Here is a 21,487-nt window from a genome sequence, read left to right on the forward strand (position 1 = left end):
GTGAGACCATCAGCCCATCAGCCCAGATTGCTGCGGTGCCGATGGCACCTTGCTGCCATCGATTTAGCCTTTTACGCAGGGCAATATTTTAAAAATATCGAATAATAAATAATTAAAAAAATCTTTTCTATCTGCATAGAATATAAATAAGTAAAAAAGAATATTTTATGGTAAGTATTGAGTAGCTACGAGAACAACTTCTATCTTTTAAGTTATTCTGCTAATTAAAATAAATTAAAAGTCTAAGGAATCACCTGATTTGTCGCATACAACCGAGCTGCATCTATGCCATAGAGCTGTATGATCTATGCATACAACCAACACGTGTGATTGCAGAGCAGAGATGGGTTTTGATCGTACGATCGCGATATGTACGGCCACGGATATGTACAGTACGAACAATTAGACAAGGGCACCGGCAATTTGGAATGAAGAAGGCATCTTGATTGCGAGACTGATAGTCTTGTTTCGCCGCAGTATTTCCCCCCCACCTCTCATGTTCTACAGCAAAATCCTTCCAGTGTCTGTAGCATTTTTTGGTTTCCCCTCTGAGACCTGAGAAAGAATCAAGGCTTCCAAAATCAATATGCCGAAATCGTTGTGGCTTGCTGTGTTGGCCGTCGCCGTTTATGGAATCCACCTGTGGTTGGTGCGGAAATCATACTTGTTTGACGATCAAACTATTGCCAGAATCGCAGAGAAATATGTCGGTATGTTTTCTGATGACACGATGTGCTTCTTTTGATCTCATCTCATCGTTCTGAAGTTCAGGAATGATAGTAAATAAATTCATATTCACTACATACTTCCTTAATTCGGCGTAGGCCTAACCGCACCAGCCCTGCCCGCTATGCGCCTGGTACCGAGCCAGTGGGTAAGGCGACCCCAACACCCGGGCGCTGTCCAAGTGTAACCAGGGAGGTCCCTGGACTGGTGCGTGTATAAATTTTTAGTGCGGTTTGGTATTACACCCATGTCAAATGTTAGCATCTAGAACCGCCTTTATCTCCATGGACCAGTGATCACCAAATTGCGCCTTTAATTCTTGCAGGAAATACTTACCAAATATTACAGGCCAATATGGCAAAAATAGATTATTTTTTATCACATATCTGAATCAAATTCACGAAATTGGTTTGCTGGAAGCTAGTTGTAAAAGTGTGGATATCAACATTGACTTCATGTTTTTCGAATTCCTACAAAGAAAAGAAACAACTCACCTCGGGAGCAATTACAGCCTGCTTGTATTTCCCAAACAATCCACAATTGATGTCAGCAGCTTATATGATGTATCTGTCCAGTGCAGTGCCAGTGGTATTTCCAAAATCAACATGTTGAATTTTTATGCATGATCAAGATTGGATATAAATTTATTTGGTTTCACAATCACAGTGATAAGACTGAGTGATGTGCTAAGTCTCAAGTTGCTTTGAACAGAACTTCCTGTTCTACATCACGGATTTGTTCATGCACAAGTTCACTGTCATGTCATGAAATATATATTTTGCTTTTTTTTTTTTTTTTAAGTTTTGTTTGTATTTGTTTGCTTGTTTGTTTGTTTTTGGGGCCATGGGGGGTTCCTAGCTTGTCTGTAGTTTTCCACGTTGTCATAATTAACCTTTTCTGGTCTTTCAACCTGCTAGGCCTGCCACACCAAGATGCCTTTGACAAAGTAGGTGAGGTCCTGAGGTCCAGGTATCAAGGTCACATTCTCCCCAAGGAACGGGAGGAGTGGATCTTTGTCAACGCCGGTGGCTGGATGGGGGCGATGTGCTTACTTCACGCCTCACTCACAGAGTACATCCTCTTCTTTGGTACAGCAGTGGACACTGGAGGACATTCTGGTAGATATCTTCTAGACGTTTTCAGAAATGATGTAGCAGGGGCGGATCCAGGAATTCTGTAAAGAGGGGGCACCTTTACAAAATTGGAGGGGGCCATTTTTAAAAATCTTTTTCTCTTTTTTAAAAAACAAAACATACAAGCTGTAAAGGGGGTGGCACCCGTGTGCAGTGTCATACAGTACTTTTGTAAATAATCTGCCATAAATTTAGTGAGGGTAATCTTTTGAACAGCAGGACTTCCTATACAATTTTGCAAGTTTTTCGCGATCAGGGAGTACAGCAATGGATGGAGAAGAGTATATGCGTGCACATTGCATTCATGTTGGGATCAGAACATGTTTTAGAATTTGCGAAGCACAACAGATTCTTGAAATTCATTAAAACTAAAACCCGCAAGATAATAATGGTGTATACAATATGTAATCAGAAAAAAAAGACCTGATGAGATATGAGAGTGTGGTGTGGAGCAGACTACATGTACCACTCCATGTCAATATTAACTGCATCTGAGTAGTCAAAACTTTGAACCAGGTGGTATAAATTTCAGCAAAATCATATGTAAATATGAAGAGTATGGAATTTGACAGTTGTGCATTATCACCAAATGGTGATACTGGATGCAACAATAATGATTATGTGAAACACTGGTTTGTAGTATACATGTAAGAGTCATGTTTTAGGTGTAGAATTTAGGAAAGTTTCAACAACTTTCCTGTGAAAGCCCACTAGATATCATGCCCAGTGCACGTCAAGTCTACCAAGCACAGCAATTTATCTTAGACAGAATGCTGAACTGCAGTTTGCATATATTGTAAGTGTTTATTATGCTAGTTCTCTTTTTCATAGATAGGGAGACGGTGATTATACTGATATTCTAATAGAGCTGTTGTTATCACTTTAGGAGTCTTTAACTGAGAGGAACCTTTTAAAAGACTGAAAGAGGAGTAACATTTGTCATCGATTATATTGTCACATGTAAAACCAGGATGGCTATGAGTTACAGTAGAAAGAAGATACATTCTTTTAGATAATGAACTGACTTGTAATTGGATTTTTGTCACTCGTTATATTCATAGGTAGATACTGGGCAAATGTTTCAGACACCATCATGACAGGTTCATTCCGTCAGTGGAAGGAGGGAACCACGGAGAGCCAGATGTATGGACCAGGTGAGCTACTTCTACTGGTTTCATGAAATTTGCCCCTGCGATAGTTGCTCCCATGTTGTATACCCATGCTATGAAGCCAAACACAAAGCCTACCTACAAACATAGCCCTAACCCTAATCCTAATCCTCACATCAAACTAAACCCAAATCCCTGTCACAACCCTAACCCTAGTTAACCTGCTTGGAGAAAATAAGACTGGAGCAATTGTTGCAGGAGCAAATGCCATGTCACCACTTACTGTATACGCCATATGTGACCCTGCACCACAAAACAAACAAAAAGTCGCCAGACATGAATTTTTAGTTGAGACCATATTCTGAAAGAGCAGACTTTAAGCTTTAAAGTGATGTATAACTCAAATCAAATGGACTCTCCTAACCTATCTGAATATTGGAAAGAAAGCACGCACTCAGGAAAAGTGTGAATTGAAAAAAGAGGCTCTGAGGTACAGTGTCTATTCAAGCGCTTAATCTTTACCAAATCGTGCTGGCTGTGCGATGAATGGGACAAAAACAGGAAGTAAACCACCAGAGTAACAACAATGAAGGGATTATCAGATTAAACTGAAATTAAGCATGCCTAATTAACACATTCTGTCCATAATTAATGCCAACTTTCAATGCAGTAGCACTATCCTTTCAAAAGTTATTAGAGTTAAGAAAGTGAAGAGTTTCAGACATGAAAAAGGGACTCAAAAGACCCACCTAATCACCCTATTCTACCAAAAATGCTCGATATAAACTGCTGAAAAATACACTTTCCCGGCCATTTTATGATACTAAATATTAGCATTTATAATGTAAAAGAAGACCTGCTCTTTCAGAAAATATGAAAAAGTCAAGATCGGCTTGGTTGACCCATTTCACTTATTTTCAGTCCTCGCGCAAAATCAGTGTGTGCGACTTTATGTTCGTTTTGTGGTGCACGGTCACATATATTTCGCGAATCGGAAATACCCGATGATTTCGCAAACGTGGTTAAATTCGCGATCATGAAGTCCTGTACTGTACAGAGAAATGTATATGCGTATGTAACATTTGCATCGGGATCAGAGTCAATATTTTCGTGTGTGTAGGCAAATTATAGCACCCGACTCGTAGAATTCTCGACAATAAAAACTTCCATAAATATTCGGCGTATACAGTACATTATACATTTAAGTGGGAAACAGAAAGGCACCATAAGCGAACATCTTTGTGTCTGTTGTGCTCATATCTGAGGAGATACAAAGAGTTGTGCAGTCACGAGCCTCACTCCAAATATCCATTCATGTCTGTGATTTCATTGTAAGGACAAATTTTGGGAAATGCCAGGAAAGAAATGCTGTCAAATTTTATTTCCCTTTTAAGAGGCATTTAGAGTTTTTTCTGTAAATTGATTGTAGTATTAAAAATGTAAGAAGTAAATGTTTTCAATTCTTTTGAGTAATATTCCATTTCTAGTGCCATTGTTCGTGTATTCTTGTGATATTCCTCCCATACACGTACCCCTTTATTCCTTCGTGTCGCAGGAGACACTCTACTCCATGCATGGGGTGAGGCCACATCTGTGCAGTGGACAGCTGGTACTTGGATGGTGGAATACGGGCGGGGATTCATCCCCTCCACCGTCCCCTTTGCAGTCTCGGACACCATATTCAGCACTCAGGACTTCTACACCCTCTACCGCGTCCTCAGGATATACGGCATTGCTCTGATGCAAGAATTATCTGCTGCTTTAGTGGTTTGACGATGCCTCCTCCCCACAAGAGTTTTACCCTTGGCCCATATTCATTTGCCAGAGTTAATTGCATAGTCAACTCTGCATAAGTAGTATAAAATATGCAATATTTGTACCGGAGGGGAAAAAATGGATCGGAGGAGAAATAAGAATGACATAGAAAGGCAAAATATGACCTGTATGATGTAATCAACACACCCTTTCAATATGTTGTTCCTAGAATTAACTTGAACTCAGGCAAAGTTGTGACCTGTGTAGCTTCAATTTATGCAGAGTTGACTATGCTTTAGGTTTCTAAGAGGAAAGTCTTGGCTGGACTCCAATTGATTTTTTTTTTTTCATATTTGATTTGAAGCATTTGTAGTTTTCACGTTAACATTACATCTTTGCTATGTGGGAGAAACACAAAATGTATTATTAACCACGTCATATTGTAATCAGGTCACTTCATGTGTGATGAGATGGAATCTGCCTTTGCTATCTGAATATCATTGCATTTCCAGTGGCGGATCCAGGGGGAGCGCACCGGGTGCGTGCCACCTTTATTGTTTGTTAAAACAAAAGAAATAAAAAGAAAAAATGGGGGAGGGGTGCGTGCGCCCCCTATAATTTTGTAAGACGCTTCCTCTTTATGGACTTCCTGGATCCGCCCCTTATTTCAGTACCATGTGTAATACAAACTGCCATTTGTGTACATAAAAGGTGTTCAGTGTGATATGAACAACAGATAGAACTGTATCCAATGACTGTGAGGTGGGACACAAGCCCCAATCAACAAATTGAGGTCTGCTAGGAAAACTAGGGGCACAGTTTTGAATATGAGATCATGCACTGCACCTCTTTGAACTTCAAGAATGATATTCTGAAATCCTTCCTAAGTTTCTTCCGAAGTCTGTTCCTAACTTTTTTCCTAAACTTAGGAAGAAACTTATGAAGATATGCAAATGAGGATGAGATATGCAAGTTACTGACTTAGGGAGAAGTTGGTATTCTAGAATGTACTTTAAGAAAAGAATTTTAGGAATATATTTAGGAAAGCTCCACCCTTGTCCTAAGCACATTGTTACGATATAGCAAGCTACAAACATGGTGATAGGCGCATGTCATTCACTGCGGGCAACATGTACATCGTACTTTAATGCGCAAAATGGGCATGAGAAAGGGGACATGCCACACACATGGTATTTAACCCTATGTCATAAGAAATGCGATTGTCATACATAGCTTGGTTCCTTATGATATGGCATTTCGTATTGGCTTTTGTGAAAGGAGGTGGGCGGGGATAAGGATGGCCTAATTTGTCTTGCATCGAGAAGTTCCTAGGAAGAAATTTCAATTTCAGAAAACCAATTCTGTCTGTCCTAGGCACTTCTAATTTTCTGGCTTAGGAAAAAACGTCGGAAAATTTTCAGAATATCACCCCAAATCTGTTCCTGGAATGCACCCATAATGATATGCTTTTCTGGTAGAATGGTGCAAAATTTTCCCTACCTCTTCAGTAGCCCTTGTTCCAGTTGATAGCATTGAAAACTGGTGCTACTAGAAAATATTATTAATCAGTGCCTTTAAATGCATCTTCTTGTGAGATCTGGCTTTGAAATTCTTCATGTCACATTCAAGAGCAGCTGCAAAACTCTCAGTATTCATTATATTCTCAATACCTCTGCAATATCACAATTGAATGAAATGTGTCACTTTTTTGTTTTTGTGGGTTTTTTATTTCAATATCATGAATACAATTGTATTTTTATTGATGAAACATGTGCGGCAGTAAAACAGACTGAATGTGTGTTTTGTGTTATAATGGAAAGATACGATTTGATCAGATAGACTAGATATTTAGTCTTGATTACCTCATTTGGTGTTTTAGCTAGGAAATTGATTTGGAAGTTGTATGGGGGCTGTGATTTTCATGTGAGATATATGACATGACAGAAATTTTGTGACTGATATTTCTCCATAGTTTTGTGCAAAGTCTTGACCTGTTGAAAGCTACTATAGACTATATCATCGCATGTCAAATTGTCCTAGAGGTCTGGGGATATCCTAGGGATATAGCAAGAACTATTTTTTTTTTAATAACAAGAGTTATAATAGGCAGTCTCAATTTGTATGCATGTGTTTTTATATTTGATTGGAACACATGTAACATGCCTGCAGTGAAGTGCATTTTCAGCTTTGAGTTACTACAAATACTACCTACAGACAACTGCTTAATAATACATGTAGATACCCAAAATAGACTAAAATTATTGTGTAGCACGGTGCATTAATGTAAACAATAACAATTGAAAATGGCCATTAACAAACACATATCTGCATGCTTCAAAATGCTGTGATATTTGGCTTGGCCTATGTGACATGTATTGGGTTAACATCAGTATTTGTGGTTGAGGATCACGTTGTGTATGGTTTTTCTATTAGCTGGTTACCATTTCACTGCTTGTATTTTTTGTCATTTTCAGATCATTTCTATTTATGGGGATTAATGATGCCACATGACTTCCATGTGATATCCAACATCCACGTTGTCAGGGTCCGAGTCGGTCGATGGCGATGGTGGTTAGTTGTTATGCCTCTTCTTGAGATTTTGTTTGGGGAATTAGGTCTGTGGTGAGACTGTGGGGTGTGTTGCTGACCAACAGGCAGAGATTCTTTAAAAAAGTCACAAGAAAGTTAGATAGTTCAGGTGAGACGCCTAGTTTTCACTTTACTATTTTCTGGTGCTACAGCATCTCATACAATTGTATGCTCTCATCTCATCTTTCTGGGTTTGGACAACACAGAACGCATCTTCCCAATACCCATATATTTTTCCAGGGCCACTTGCTGGAGCTAAATTTGCCACCAGAAGTCTGTTGCATGGGGACAGTATTGAGCTGTGAACTTTCTGCTCATAGAGCTGTTTGTTCCACTTTGTTTGCATCTGTCTCCTGTTCTCACCATTTTGCAATGTACTCCTAGTTGTTTTTAGGGGCATTTTTGTTGTTCGTTGTTCTCCAACCCAAAGACAAGGTCAACAGGGAGGCAGGGTGTTTGTCTATACAGAAGCAAAAAAGGTTAATATCCTGTGGCAGAATGTTGACAGCAGTTGTAAGCATGGACAACTTATTTTACATGTTATTTCCAGTGGGACTTCCCTGTCTCTGTTGTCATCCGCAGCATCAAGAAAAAAAAAAAAAAAAAAAAAATCATTATGTTCATTCTTTCGATCTTTCAATTTCCGTTGGGATGGCATGGTGTCATTTGTGAATGGGCAATTGCACTACGCTGGCAGAACCGCGCAAAGAACATGTATTCAGATTTCTGTCCCTGGTCACAATGGATTTTTTTTTTCTCAGTAGTCTGAATTAAAAGGACATAATCATTGCATAGCATGTCAAACATGGTTTTCCCTGCTCTTGTTTGTCATTGGATAAGCTTGGGCAAGTCTTATAAAGCGATCAACAATTATCAAAAAATACTCGTAGTATCCTAGGTGCTTCTCTCAAGATAAAGGAAATCTAGTGACACAAGTTTGAATGGTTGTACCATGGTAATTGAGTTTAGTGGTGTCTGCCTGTTCCAGGTCGGCTTCTTGTCTTTTCGGGCAAGTACACACGCAGGTGGTATACTTTTCTACATCTCTCTGCACGTACATGTATGGTGAAGAGAATCGGTCTCTGAAGAGCCACAGAGCTTGTTCAGCCTCCTGGTTCCCTATTTCATGCAGTTAACGTAGTACCAGGCTGTGATAGACCCTTGGTAGCCGTAGCATCATTCAGTGTCAAGTTTTCAGAGCTTTCCAGGGTAGAACTGTGGAGATGTATCCATAGGAATATCACATTGATGATGCCTTCCACAAGCTCCCTCCCTGCCAGTGTGAGCCTTCACCTGTCCAGCATATAACTACCTCATGAGACTTGTATAGGTGATTCTGTCCCTCTGCCCTGATTCCCTAATTTGGCCCAAGATCTTGAAGTCCCTCTTCGTTAAACTAGTTAGGACAGATAGTGGGACTTTGTCTTACCTTTACTTCATCACCTGAGGAGATGCTTCTAGTGTCTGGGCAATTCCAAGGAACTGCGCCTTAACTACCTGGGTCCCGTTGCATAAATCTTTTTTAGCAACCTTAAAAAATTCAGGTTGGTATTTGCCCAACCTGAATTTTTTAAGGTTGCTAACCTAAGAAGGTAAAATCCGTTGCATAAAAACTCTGGTTGGGAGCTTCCAACCGGAAAAAAAATCCGGTTGGAGTTTTATGCAATGGGCTCCAGTAGGTGGAGCCCTTGGTTATGGTTGCTAGGGTCTGATGCCATTTTAAGGTGTTGGTAGCTTATGCGTGATTTGGGCTGCTCTGTTGCTACAGAATCAAGTCCATGATAATGCTATGTCGCATAGGGTCTTTAACCTGTTTATCAAAGGCTAGTCCCGAGAATACTCAAGCAGGTGTCTATGGGAAATGCATGTTGTAGCAAGATCAGCCTGCCCTCAGTGGGTTAAAGCAATCTGTTTGCCCCATGTGACATCCTGGCAGTGTCGCCAGATGTTATACTCATCCCTGAGTGGCATGGGTTTTCTAAGAAACTATAGACTCAAGAATAGAGCAGGTGAGATGGTACATGTACATGTATGCAGATTGTGTGGCAAAGTCTTGTATGACATTGTCATCACTCCTCTGCCTACAAGTCTTTCCTTCCAAGACTCTTCCACTTGCCTACAAGTCTTTCCTTCCAAGACTCTTCCACTTTTGTGTTAGTGGTGAGAGAATAAGTTTAACCCTTGTTAGCTATCCTTCTGAAGTGGTGTGTGCATCCCCCCCCCCACCCCCACCTCCACACACACACAAAGTAATATGCACTGTATACACTGTATTTATTACTCAGTTTATAAAGGGGGTGGGAAGTAAGGAGCGTAATTTCCTTAGGGTCTCACATTTGTAGCCCTGTTCCTGTTTCCTATTAATACAGGTAGCTCTTGACTACATGCATACCTGCTTCATTTCCTGTAGGCGTATGCAACATTCAATATAAACTGAAATTGTAACTATCAGTATTATACTGGTACAGCTGTAGTTTACTGGTAGTACACAAATGTGTCAACTGTAAAGTACTTTTAACGTACAGTAATTATTTTCATAAGAAATCGTAGATGAGCTTGTGGCCAGTTGTCAAACTATTTGTTTTCTTTGGTATGCCAATGTGCAATTTCCCCTTCACCGTAATGCATTCTTTTACTTCGACATGTGATACTAGTGTGTATATATTCAGCTAGAAACTATATCTTGGAGTTATGAACAACCAGACACTTTTATTCATGTAACCTGTAACAGCATTTTACACATTGAGGATAGAATTGTTTTGTTCCCTTCACTTTGAAAAAAAAAAAGTTAAAAGGCGATTTGAAGTTGAAGAAATTTAAGAGGGAGCATAAACCCACCTATTTCAGGTATTTTCCTCAGAATTGGTGATGGATTAGCTTTCACTCTATTATATGTGGAGTATTTAAAAAACAACAACAAAGTGTTCAGGGTCATTTGGCCTACTGTAAAAGCTCAGGGACTGTTTAGTCAGTACACACTTGATTTAGTTTGGGCCGTCTGCTGGTTGTGAAGGCAAGAATACAAACCACATGATACATCATTTTTGTCTTTCGTTTAGAAAAAAATGTTTTATACTGGTAAAACTACCACTATGTCATAACCAGCATACATTAATACACTGACAGTGTACAGCTGTAATATCATATTGTATTTTGCATGAGAGGAATATGTCACATTGAATTCTGCAAACAGGGAGATGCTAATTTCTGAAGACATTGATTTTATCCAAAGAGAGAGATTATGATTGCATCAGTGGTGTAGGAAAACCCCACTACAGTATGTCCCCCACCAAAAAGAAAAATAATGATACTATAAAAAGAAATAATAAATAGATAAGAATACAAATGCATTTCTGCATTTATAACTTTCAATATGATTAAACTGTCTGAATGAACTTCAGGGTCTTCTTACTTACAGTTTGCAGAAAACCCCATTCAATTAGGTTAAAGAGAAATTTGGATCGTTGTCAAGCACGTCATGGGTTTGTTTATTCCAAGTTAAATACTTGGATGCTCTTGGAACTGCATAATGGAATGTGTGAAGACAATGGGCAGAACTTGGAGGGCAGGGATTCCTGACATGCTCTACAAAGATCCTCATTTCTCCTTGACCACAGAAGTAAATTTGATGGGTTTTTTTCTGTAAGATGTGGATAATAGTTATAATTTCATACTCTGAAATTGTATTTGGATTGACTCACGACTGTATTTTCAAAGTTATTATTGCAGAGGGTCCCGTTGCAATTTTTTTTTTTTTTTTTTTTTTTTGGGGGGGGGGGGACATATGGTATAGCAATTTTCCTGGGACCACCAATTTTTCCTTGGTATAACTGATATGTGTACCTTGTTTTATACGTACTAAAAAATAGAGGCCACCTAGATAGAGTGCTGTATAATTAAGACCAGCAAATTTGCCTCATTAAAAGTGGTACTCATTGTAAGTGAGCTTGTTATAATGGGTTTCCCTATACACTTTATCACTGTTGTGCACCCTTTTGAGGTAGAGTGTGTGTGCATGTAGCACTTTGAGACACTTTCATTGAAATAATTATGCATTTGATGTACATGTATTTATACATCTTTAGGGAACTGCAGTGCAATTTTCTATAATGTGATGTACCAGGATGCTGTGTTTCATACTAACAGGAAGCAAGTGATTATAGAAATAATAAAATTGAAGAAATTATTCTCTTTTAATGTTGCAGTGCATGTACTTCATCAGACTTTGGAATGTGATGAGATGTATGAAATGATGAAGAAAGATAATACTGTGTGTGCTCAGTGGCATTAGTCTCAACCATTTATTTGATGAGACAAACCAAACTGAAATTTCTTGTTGACAGTTGAGCAAGGACAACGGAGGTACTCTTCTATTTGAAAGTCATGTGCTGCATCTTACTACGCTGCAATGATTTGTAAATGCAATTCCCGTATGAGACATTTACGGTATTTGATTTCATGTCGAAAAAAGAAAAAAAGAAAAATGGGTGGAAATTGTGTGTTGATCAATGTATGATTTGTTATGTATGAATATACATTATAAAAAATAAATTACAACTGTATATATATATATATATATATATATATGTTTATATATACACATAATATACATATATAATATAGACATGTATATGTGTGTATACATCATACATATAGAATGTAATATAATGTAAATATATAATATGATATATATATATATATTTCTTGTCGACAATATATAGCAAGGACAACTCTTTTATTTGAAAGTCACATGCTGCATATATTACTACCCTGCAATGATTATGTAAATGCAATTCTCATATGGTGAGACATTTATGGTATTTGATTTCATGTCAAAAAAGAAGAAAATTGGGTGGAGATTGTGTGTTGATCAGTGGAAGATTTGTTATGTAGGAATATACATATAAAAAATAAAAAATTACAACTGTATATATAATTATATATATTATATATTTACATTATATTACATTCTACATATATGTATGATGTGTACACACATATAAATGTATAATATGTACATGTATTATGTGTAATCGATCTTGATTACAATAATTATATATATATATATACATATACATATATATATATATATACATATACATATATATAATATATATCACAATTTTGTTACAGCTGAAGTAGTGAGCTTCAGTAAAAGATTATATATATACATTATATATGTATATCATATAAATCTATAAAATATGAATACGTATATAATAAGTATATGGTACCAGCTTTTATAACATGCATAATACATGCCTAGATACAATGCATTTTAAGATCAATTAAGATCGATTACTACAATCATAATTATGAAACAGGAAAATTATTGAAAATAAAATGAAACCATATAGATTTGTCTACTTTCAGTTAGAAAATAAACAGCGCTCACTACAGAAGATTATAGTTTGTTTCAGGTATAATATCATACGATCCAAAATGACAGTGTTCAGCGTTCAGACGACTGTCTTTTTATGGGAAGAAAATCCTACTTTGTTGTCATGCAGCATTGAGTGAATTCGGCAGTATATTGTTGGGGCGTTGTGGCATAGTATATAATTATGATAAGACTCCCGACTCCCGATCGGAGGACCTGAGTTCGAATCCCGCCCAGTGCTTACGTCCTCGGAAAAGATGTTTTACCCACCGATGTCCCTTTCGACCCAGGTGTATAAATGGGTACCTGGCAACGCTAGGGTAATGATAATGGCAGGGCCCTCTGGTAGAGCAGTAGGACCACTAAAGAGGCTACCCTGGGTAAATAAGACCTTATTATTCCTGTATTGTGAGAGAACATAATCTCTGAAGTTTGAAGAGAATGGGACAATCCGTTCAAAATCTATGTAGTCTATCACAACTACCTGAAATAAAGCTATGTGGTCTTCCATTAAACTTACACATAATGCTTCATGAAAATATATGGAACATATGTAACAGGATTAGCAAACGATGGTGTGTCATGACGCAATCAAAATATCAGTAGGCCTACCATAACCGAATCGTTAATCGTTATATTACGAAGGTTCGTTAATCAGAAAATGAAAAGAAGTTGCTGACTAACGAACCTTAAATCGGGATTACGAATCTTATTTCGTTTTCGGATTGACCAACCTTCGGGATAACGAACCTTTCCTCATTTCGAAATAACAGACTTCTCGGAATAACTGACCTTATTTCATTTTCGGAAGTACGAACAGTTATATTTCATTTTCGAATGAACGATCCTTTAAAATAACGAACCTTCGGAATAACGAATTAAAACCATTAAACAGTGTCTTCGGGAAATTCTTGAAGAGAATGCGTGTTATACGCAGTCAAATAAAGGGCATCAGACAATATGTTGGACTCTGATCTTTTCATGCGTGATGATAGTATACTTTATCTCAGCAATAGCAAATTGAAAATTGAAATAAGATGATAAATCATATTTTCGTTCTAAAAGCGTGTAAATTAAATTTGTTCGACTGGACTTAGTTGTGAAAATCACGGAGAGATTAGTTTCGTGACTCGTCCGAGTCGGGGGGTCACTAAATTTGTCTTCAGCTCTGCGGTCTGATGGCTGGCAAGCATTCACCCGTGGGGGTGAATGGGCGATGTTACTGCCTCTATCGTCTGTACGTCGAGGAATTTTGTGGATCACCGACTTGTATTTTGATGAAAGGTTGTGACGGAGTCCCCCTCCCCTGTTGAATGAAGGAGTGAAGGAATCAAAAATTACATCGATATATATTTTCGTTCGTTCTTTCATTTTGTGTTTGTTTGATTGTTTTTCTCTTGTTTGTTGACTTGATGTATAATTTCGGGGGGGGGGGGGGGAGGCGACTCCAGAAGAAACTGTGCAGACAACAATGATTCGTAACCATGCATCAAAGACCTTGTGCGCAGCAGGTGGAATATTTTGCGATGAATGAACCAGTCAGATCAAAGTCTAAAACGAGAAGAGACTATGTCATGTACTATTGTGGCAGAAGAATAGAAGATACGACACAAGTTGAGCATTAAAAGATAATCAACTGCAAGGTATTTAGAATACTCTACTGCAAGGAAGAGTCTCTTTTGAAACAGGGACTGTATATCCTGCAAGCGTCGCTTATACAGAATGATGAAGAGACTCTAGGTACCAGGTATAGAATTTAAGGGAATCAACTGACTGCGAGCTAGTTAGAGCCCGCCCCTTCATAAAGGGACTTGCAAGGGAAAATGCAGCGCCCTCATACAGTGCTCTCGAGATAATGAATTATCATGATAATAAATATTCATTGTCAAGTTCATCGATTCTTGATTTCGTCTGTATCAAGATAATCGGAAGAAGGATGTCGACCAGCTTTTGACATTTACTGTAGTTTTTTCGATGATGATATAGGTAAAATATCCCCCAATATTTTAAGAATATGTATAGTAATAATGATGAATATAAGAAAAAACAAGCGCTTGTGGAAATGAAGTAAAAATTATGCTTGATGGCATAAGATCTAACCAATGCCATATGCTTGTTATGGAACATATATAAATATGACCATCCCATCTTGAGTTATCTTTGCGCAGAGGCAGTATCGTAGCCGATGAGGTTTATCCGAGGCGCGATTATTGCTAGTTGAAAACTTATCCCAATACCCCGCTCAGTCCGCGTGAAATACCAACGACTGCTGCAATTTTTCCAGATCTCCAAGGAGATCGACATAATTAATCAAAGAAAGATTCAAACTGTGCATTTGAAGTATGCATGCGTTCCATTTCACTGTTCCTGAATGGCTTATAGTTCCTATTGTGTGTGTGTGTGTGTATGTGTGTGTGTTGTGCGTGAGTGTTTTGGTGTTTTGTGTTCTGGTGTTTTGTGATCTGGTGTTTTGTTACATGTTGAACAGTTGGTAGATATATTTTGTTATGGTAAGTCATACTGGAAATTTAATAACAGTTTATGTATGGATAGAGAATTTGTTGAAAAATTTAGTAATGAAATAATTAGATTAAGGGAAGAATTGAGTTTGAGTATTCAGGGTAAACGATTGTTATGGGATTTTATGAAAATGAAAATGAGGGGATATATCATAAGTTATTCTAAAGATAAAGCAAAATTGAGAAGAAGTAGAGTAGAGGAGTTAGAAAGAAATATTGAGGAATTAGAGAACCAGATATTAGTTTCATCCAGCAATGCGGTAGTAGATGATATAGAGGAGAAGAAATCGGAGTTACGAAAAATATATGAGTATTCTCGACAAGGTTTGAGAGTTCGGTCTAGGGCTGAATGGTTTGAAGAAGGAGAAACAAAAACGCAGTATTTTGAACAATTGTTGAAATCTAATAAAAAGAAAAGTGTTATTAAGGAAATATATGATAATAAAGAACAGTTGATAAAGGATGTAAATGGAATAATGAAAGTAATTAGGTTATTTTATGAAAAGTTGTATTCTAATAATGATGAAAATATTTATGATATAAACTGTGTATTTTTTGATGATATTCCGAAATTAAGTGAAGAGAGTAGAGAAAGTTGTGAAGGGAAAGTTAATATAAATGAATGTTTTATGGTTTTAAAAGAAATGAAAGGTAATAAAGCTCCTGGAAACGATGGTTTCACAGTGGAGTTTTATCTCACTTTCTAGTCGGTTCTGGGGCAAATGATGGTAGATGCTCTGAATGAGGCATATGATGAAGGGGCTTTATCAATATCAGAAAAGCAAGGTGTTATTACTTTATTAGAAAAAGAAAATAGGGATGTACTATACATCAAAAATTATAGACCAATTACACTTTTGAATGTAGATTATAAGATATTATCTAAGGTCTTATCAAATAGAATTAAAGAAGTTTTGGGAGAGATTATTCATTTTGATCAAGTTGGGTACATAAAGAATAGGAATATAGGAGAAGCGGTAAGATTAGTAGATGATATGTTATTTCATTCTTTGCACTACACAAGTGGGTTTTTGGTCACAGTGGATTTCGAAAAAGCGTTTGATTCAGTTGCACATGAATTTTTATTTCGGGTCTTACATAGGTTTGGTTTCGGTGAATCGTTTTGTTCCTGGGTTAAGGTGCTTTATAAGGACATTAGCAGTTGTGTTATGAATGGAGGGCACTCTACTGGTTATTTCAAAATCAAGAGAGGGGTTAGGCAAGGTGATCCCCTGTCTCCGTATTTGTTTTTATTAGTAATTGAAACACTGGCACAAGTACTGTAGTAAGGAAAGATAACACTGTAAAAGGAATATGTTTTGGGGGAAATGAAATAAAGCAAATTTTATATGCGGATGATATTTCGTTGTTTATAAAGGACATAAAATCTTTAAATAGGTTACAGTATATTTTTGATGAATTCGGGAAAATAAGCGGTTTAATTGTAAATAAAGAAAAATTTAATTTTTTGTGGATGGGTAAGGATACAGAGAAACCTGTATTATCTGTATCTGGAAAATATGTTGATGCAGTTAAAATATTGGGGGTGAATTTTGCAAGAGATGTGAGGGGGATGAAAGAGATCAATTTTAAAGAAATATTAAGTAGAATAAAAAAGTTGTTAGGATGGTGGAAACAGCGTGATTTAACACTCATGGGAAAAATTCATTTGTTGAAAACTTATGCATTATCAAGGTTAAATTATGTTTCATCCCTCATAGTTGTTCCTCAATGGATATTTCCTGAATTGGATAAGATGATTTTTGAATTTTTGTGGAATGGTAAAGACCGGGTAAAAAGGAATATTATGTATCAAGATTATGTTAATGGGGGACTGCGAATGATAAATTTTAAGTTGTTTGTCAAAACGCAACGTATTATGTGGCTGAAACGTTTATTGTACGGTGAGAAGAAATCTGGGTGGAAAATGTATTTTGATTTTAGTTTTCGATCAGTAGGAGGAAGGTTCTTATTTTTATGTGACTCTGAATGGTCTAGATTGACATTGACAAATCCAGTTCCACCTTTTTATTTAGAAATGGTTAAGGTATGGCAGGAAATGGATAAATGTAGGAATTTTGAAGATGAAGTGATGAATCCAGTTATATTTAATAATAGAAAAGTATGTATAAAAGGGAAGAGTATTTTTGATTGTGATTTATATGAAAAAGGTGTTTATAATGTACATCATATTTTACAAGGAGGTTTTATTAAACCCGTTGGGTATTTTCGAAATTTAGGTATTATGGGAAATGGTATATTTAAGATAAATGATATTTATAATGTTCTTCCAGAAAAGTGGAAAGAGTCCACAGGGAGTGTAAGGTTTCAGCAAATTGATGTATTAAATTATGATATACAGGTGAAGATTTTTGGTAAGATATTAGAATTTCAAAATATGAAGTCAAAAATAGTGTATGAGTATTTTGTTACAGCTTTACAAGAATTGTATACTCTGGAAATAAGATATGGTGAAGTGAAGTATGATTGCAGTGATAAGGAAATTAGAAATTTATTTCTTAGACCTAGAAGCACGACTTTACTTAGTAAACATAGGGAGTTTCAGTTTAAGTTGTTACACGGGGTGATATATACAAGGGAACATTTGTTTAAGTTTGGTTTTGTGAATGATAATCTTTGTTCTTTTTGTCAATTGGAAAGGGAAACTTATTCACATATATTTTTTGATTGTGTGAAAGTAAAGCCGATATGGCAGTTTCTTATTGAGTTTTATGATTTAGTTGAGTTAGAAGAATTAGAATAGAGAGATATTTTTTTAGGTTTACGAGGTAGTTCAAATCGAATCAAATGCGTGAATGCCTTGATAATTTTGATGAAAATTGTAATATTTCGGTCAAGAGAACAAAATAAGTTACCCAAGAGGGAAAAGATAAAGAAATTTGTTTTAGATTTTATAGAGGAGGAAAAGAACGTTGCGGTTAAAGCAGGTAAGCTCGGTTTTCATTTGCAAAAATGGGAGCAGTTGAAACTTTCATAGAGTCAGATGTATGGTCAGTTTAGGTTTTAGCCGTATTAATGTTTAGGAATTGGTATATGTATCAGCATTATGCTGGTCACTTTTTTTCCCCCCATGTAAAATGTTTAGTTAGCTTCGGTTTTAATTTGGTGTGTGTTTAACTGTCAAAGAAACAGGTAACCAAGATACCACAAGTATGTAGTGTGATTTGGCGTGCAAATGTTGGTGTTTGTGAGTGCGCACTGGCGGGTATGTTGTTGTTGTTTTGGTTGATGTCTAGTGCATATATGGGTGTGTGTGTGTGTTGAGGGAAGGCTACGGGGGGGGGGGGGTATGTTAGTGGGGAAATAGGTGGGGATGGTTAGGGTTATAGGTAGATGTAGTTAGGTTAGAGTAGAGTAATGGTTAGCGGGGAAATAGGTGGGGATGGTTAGGGTTAGGTAGATGTAGTTAGGCAATGGTAGAATAATGGTTAAGGGGTCAGGCAGGAATATGGTTTGTTTTGATGATATACACATATGGTTATTTTGTGCTTGTACGGGGGGGGGGAGGGGTGGTTGATAGGTTAGATGGAAAAAAATGATGAGTTTTGTTCGGTTAAGTAAAGAATGCTTTTTTATATGTTTTAGGAACTGCTGTATTCTCAAAAGAGTGTAAGAGAATTTATATAATGAAGTGGATATTGAGCAATCTGATCAAGTTGATCAAGATTTTTTTTTTTTCCCTAGAGTTATACTTTATCTGATATATTTATGTATATAGTGTGTGCTCTGCCAAAAAAAAAAAGAAAAAAAAAAAGGAAGTTAAGTGAAAAAGTGATTGAGTAGCACACATTTCTTAGTCGGTGTGTGAGTGATAAGGCACATTCGGATTGGCTTGATTAGGCTGATCAAAATAGCTTTTTCTGAGAATTATGTAGATTTTTTATGTCATTTCCCTTATAAAAACAGGGTATGATTTGGTAAAAAGAATCAAATATATTGTACTGTATATTTGAAAAATGATTTAGCAGCACAAGAAAGAAGAATACAGCTGCTTTCTTTTTTTGTTGGTGGATGTATTAATTTTATTGTTAATATGGATTTCACATTGAATGAAACTCAAATAAAAGAATATTATAAAAAAAAAAGTGAGTGTGTGTGTGTGTGTGTGTGTACATGAAGGTTTGATTTCTGCCTTAAAATGAATTGAATGATTATTCTTGTTTTGTAATTGAATGATTATTCTTGTTTTATGGATTATGGATTATGTCTCATAACTGTAGGAATATCTACATGATTTATGACAGATGTTATGTAGAATGTGTGTAATTTTTTTTGAATTGTTATATTCTCAAAGGAAATGGAATTAATAAAAAGATCACTGAAAACAAAAAAAAAATGAAGGGCCAGCGCTATATTTTTATAAGTGAGGAGGCCCAGTTTATGAGAACAGCGTCGATTCATTTTGAGGATTGAGGGGGTGGATGATGTGTCCCAAAATCTGCTGACAAGCAAAATGAATAAATAAATAAATAAATAAATAAATAAAAAAATTAAAAAAATAAAGAAAGAAAAAAGAAAAAATTATAATGATGATGACGATGATAATAACAATAATAAAATAATGATGATGATGATGATGATGATGAAGATAATAATATTATTGAATAATAATAATGATAATAATAATAATAATAATGGTAACAATAATAATAATAATCATCATCATTATCATAAAAATAAAGACAATAAAAGGGCCTAACATTTTCTGGTGCCACTTCAGGGTTAATCAAATGGAAAAAAAAAAAGTTTTCACACTTTTTAATTTGTATGCCATTTCCCAACTAAATTGGGCTGACAAGCTTCATTCCTCTAATAACATCGGCTGCTGACAAGCAAAGATAAGCAACAAAAAATTAAACCCTATATTTTCTGGGGTAAAAGTGGGGCACATTATAGAGTGGTATAAGACCCTAACCTGCAAAAAAAAAAAAAAAAAAAAAAATAGTGGGGGCACCCCAGGTGCTGTAGGCCTATGTGTGTGTGTGTGTGTGTGTGTGTGTGTGTGTGTGTGTGTGTGTGTGTGTGTATTACGTGTGTAAGGTGTGTGTAAGTCTGTGTGGTTGTGTATATGAGTGCTATTGTGCATGACGGTGTCAGAAACGGAGAGACATGCTACTCCTGTAATAATTTTTTTCCCGAAGTTTAAAAAGTTCCGGAAGTTCTCGCATTTCTGATATTACTGACAAAGTCACGAATCTCCGTCAAGTGATGTTTCTACCAAATGAATTGTCTTACTTGATATTCAACTCTGGCAGTCTCTTATCATTGTTATTAAGAAGGCAACCACTTACAGCTCTAATCTCAGGGGCGGATCGGGAATACCTTAAAGGGGAAGGAATTCCTTTACAAAATTAAAGGAAATATTCATGCGTGCACGTCACATTCATGCTGAGGATCAAATTAAATAATATTTCATTTTAGCCTGTTTTTAAATTCGCGAGTCACTCCACCCGACATGCCCGACTATATAGCAAGAATTAATTCCATACCCTGCGAAAATAAAAACCTCGTGAAATATACTGCATAAAATAGCTAAGTGAATATGCCTACTGTTATCTGTAAGCCAATAAATTACAGTATCATAATCAAGAGAAGATCCACCCTGAAAATCATTTTGTGCGAATAGAAGCAGAAGAAAACAGACGCGGAACATTATTACAATTAGTACAGTTTCAGCAATTTCTGATCACTGAGCATGTTATGATTTTTTAAAAGTTACATAATCCATAAAAGCAGTAACTCTGGTGTATGTTGTTTTCGTTGACGTATGTTCAATGACCTTTATCGATGACATGTCCCAATTTAAAATTCAAATACAGTAGGACCTATCATGAAACAAACTAACACAAAACAAAAACAAAAATAAACTTCTTGTCGGCTATAGGTCCGTGCAACGTTTTAGAAAGGCAGAGATGATCGCTGCTATTTTAAGATAAATCATCACTAAATTATTTTTGTCATTTTGTAATACTAAAAAAGAAAACAAAAAACATACTCGGTCTGAATTCGTGCCTTGTACAGTGAATCATCATCATGCGAGCGTGTTCATTAGTCATCTACTAGTATCATTATGCTAGTCTCGTTAACGAACTCTCTCGTACTGCAGTACTGTCATTCAAGTCAAAGGTCGCACTCGGGCAAACCCGGATGAGTGACGTCATTCTCCACACTCGCCATCTTTTGAGCCTGCTCTGTACATATTTCGTTTGTGTATAATAACACTCGTAAAAACACGGCAAAATGTGAGTATCTCAG

At 36.6% G+C, this 21,487-nt stretch overlaps 2 protein-coding genes and 1 non-coding gene across 3 annotated transcripts in view; all 3 read left to right on the forward strand.

Annotated features, from left to right (window-relative positions):
* Nucleotides 1-586: 586 nt before the first annotated feature.
* LOC140239171 (sigma non-opioid intracellular receptor 1-like) lies at nucleotides 587-4,741 on the forward strand. The gene is made up of 4 exons (XM_072319053.1): nucleotides 587-710; nucleotides 1,644-1,844; nucleotides 2,921-3,013; nucleotides 4,524-4,741. Exons 1-4 carry the CDS (start codon nucleotides 587-589, stop codon nucleotides 4,739-4,741), a joined length of 636 nt encoding a protein of 211 aa, XP_072175154.1.
* A 10,107-nt stretch (nucleotides 4,742-14,848) lies between these two features.
* On the forward strand, nucleotides 14,849-14,989 carry LOC140239359 (U4 spliceosomal RNA). The gene has a single exon (XR_011901976.1). It is a non-coding gene; the product is annotated as a U4 spliceosomal RNA (small nuclear RNA).
* A 6,400-nt stretch (nucleotides 14,990-21,389) lies between these two features.
* LOC140238977 (vesicle-associated membrane protein 3-like) overlaps nucleotides 21,390-21,487 on the forward strand; it is a 29,898-nt gene continuing 29,800 nt past the window's right edge. Inside the window, exon 1 of the mRNA XM_072318873.1 lies at nucleotides 21,390-21,474. Within this exon, the coding sequence (XP_072174974.1) occupies nucleotides 21,473-21,474 (2 nt within the window). The 5' untranslated portion in view covers nucleotides 21,390-21,472. The remainder of the gene's footprint in view (nucleotides 21,475-21,487) is intronic.

This window comes from Diadema setosum, chromosome 15, assembly GCF_964275005.1.
Source record: "Diadema setosum chromosome 15, eeDiaSeto1, whole genome shotgun sequence".
Taxonomy (NCBI): domain Eukaryota; kingdom Metazoa; phylum Echinodermata; class Echinoidea; order Diadematoida; family Diadematidae; genus Diadema; species Diadema setosum.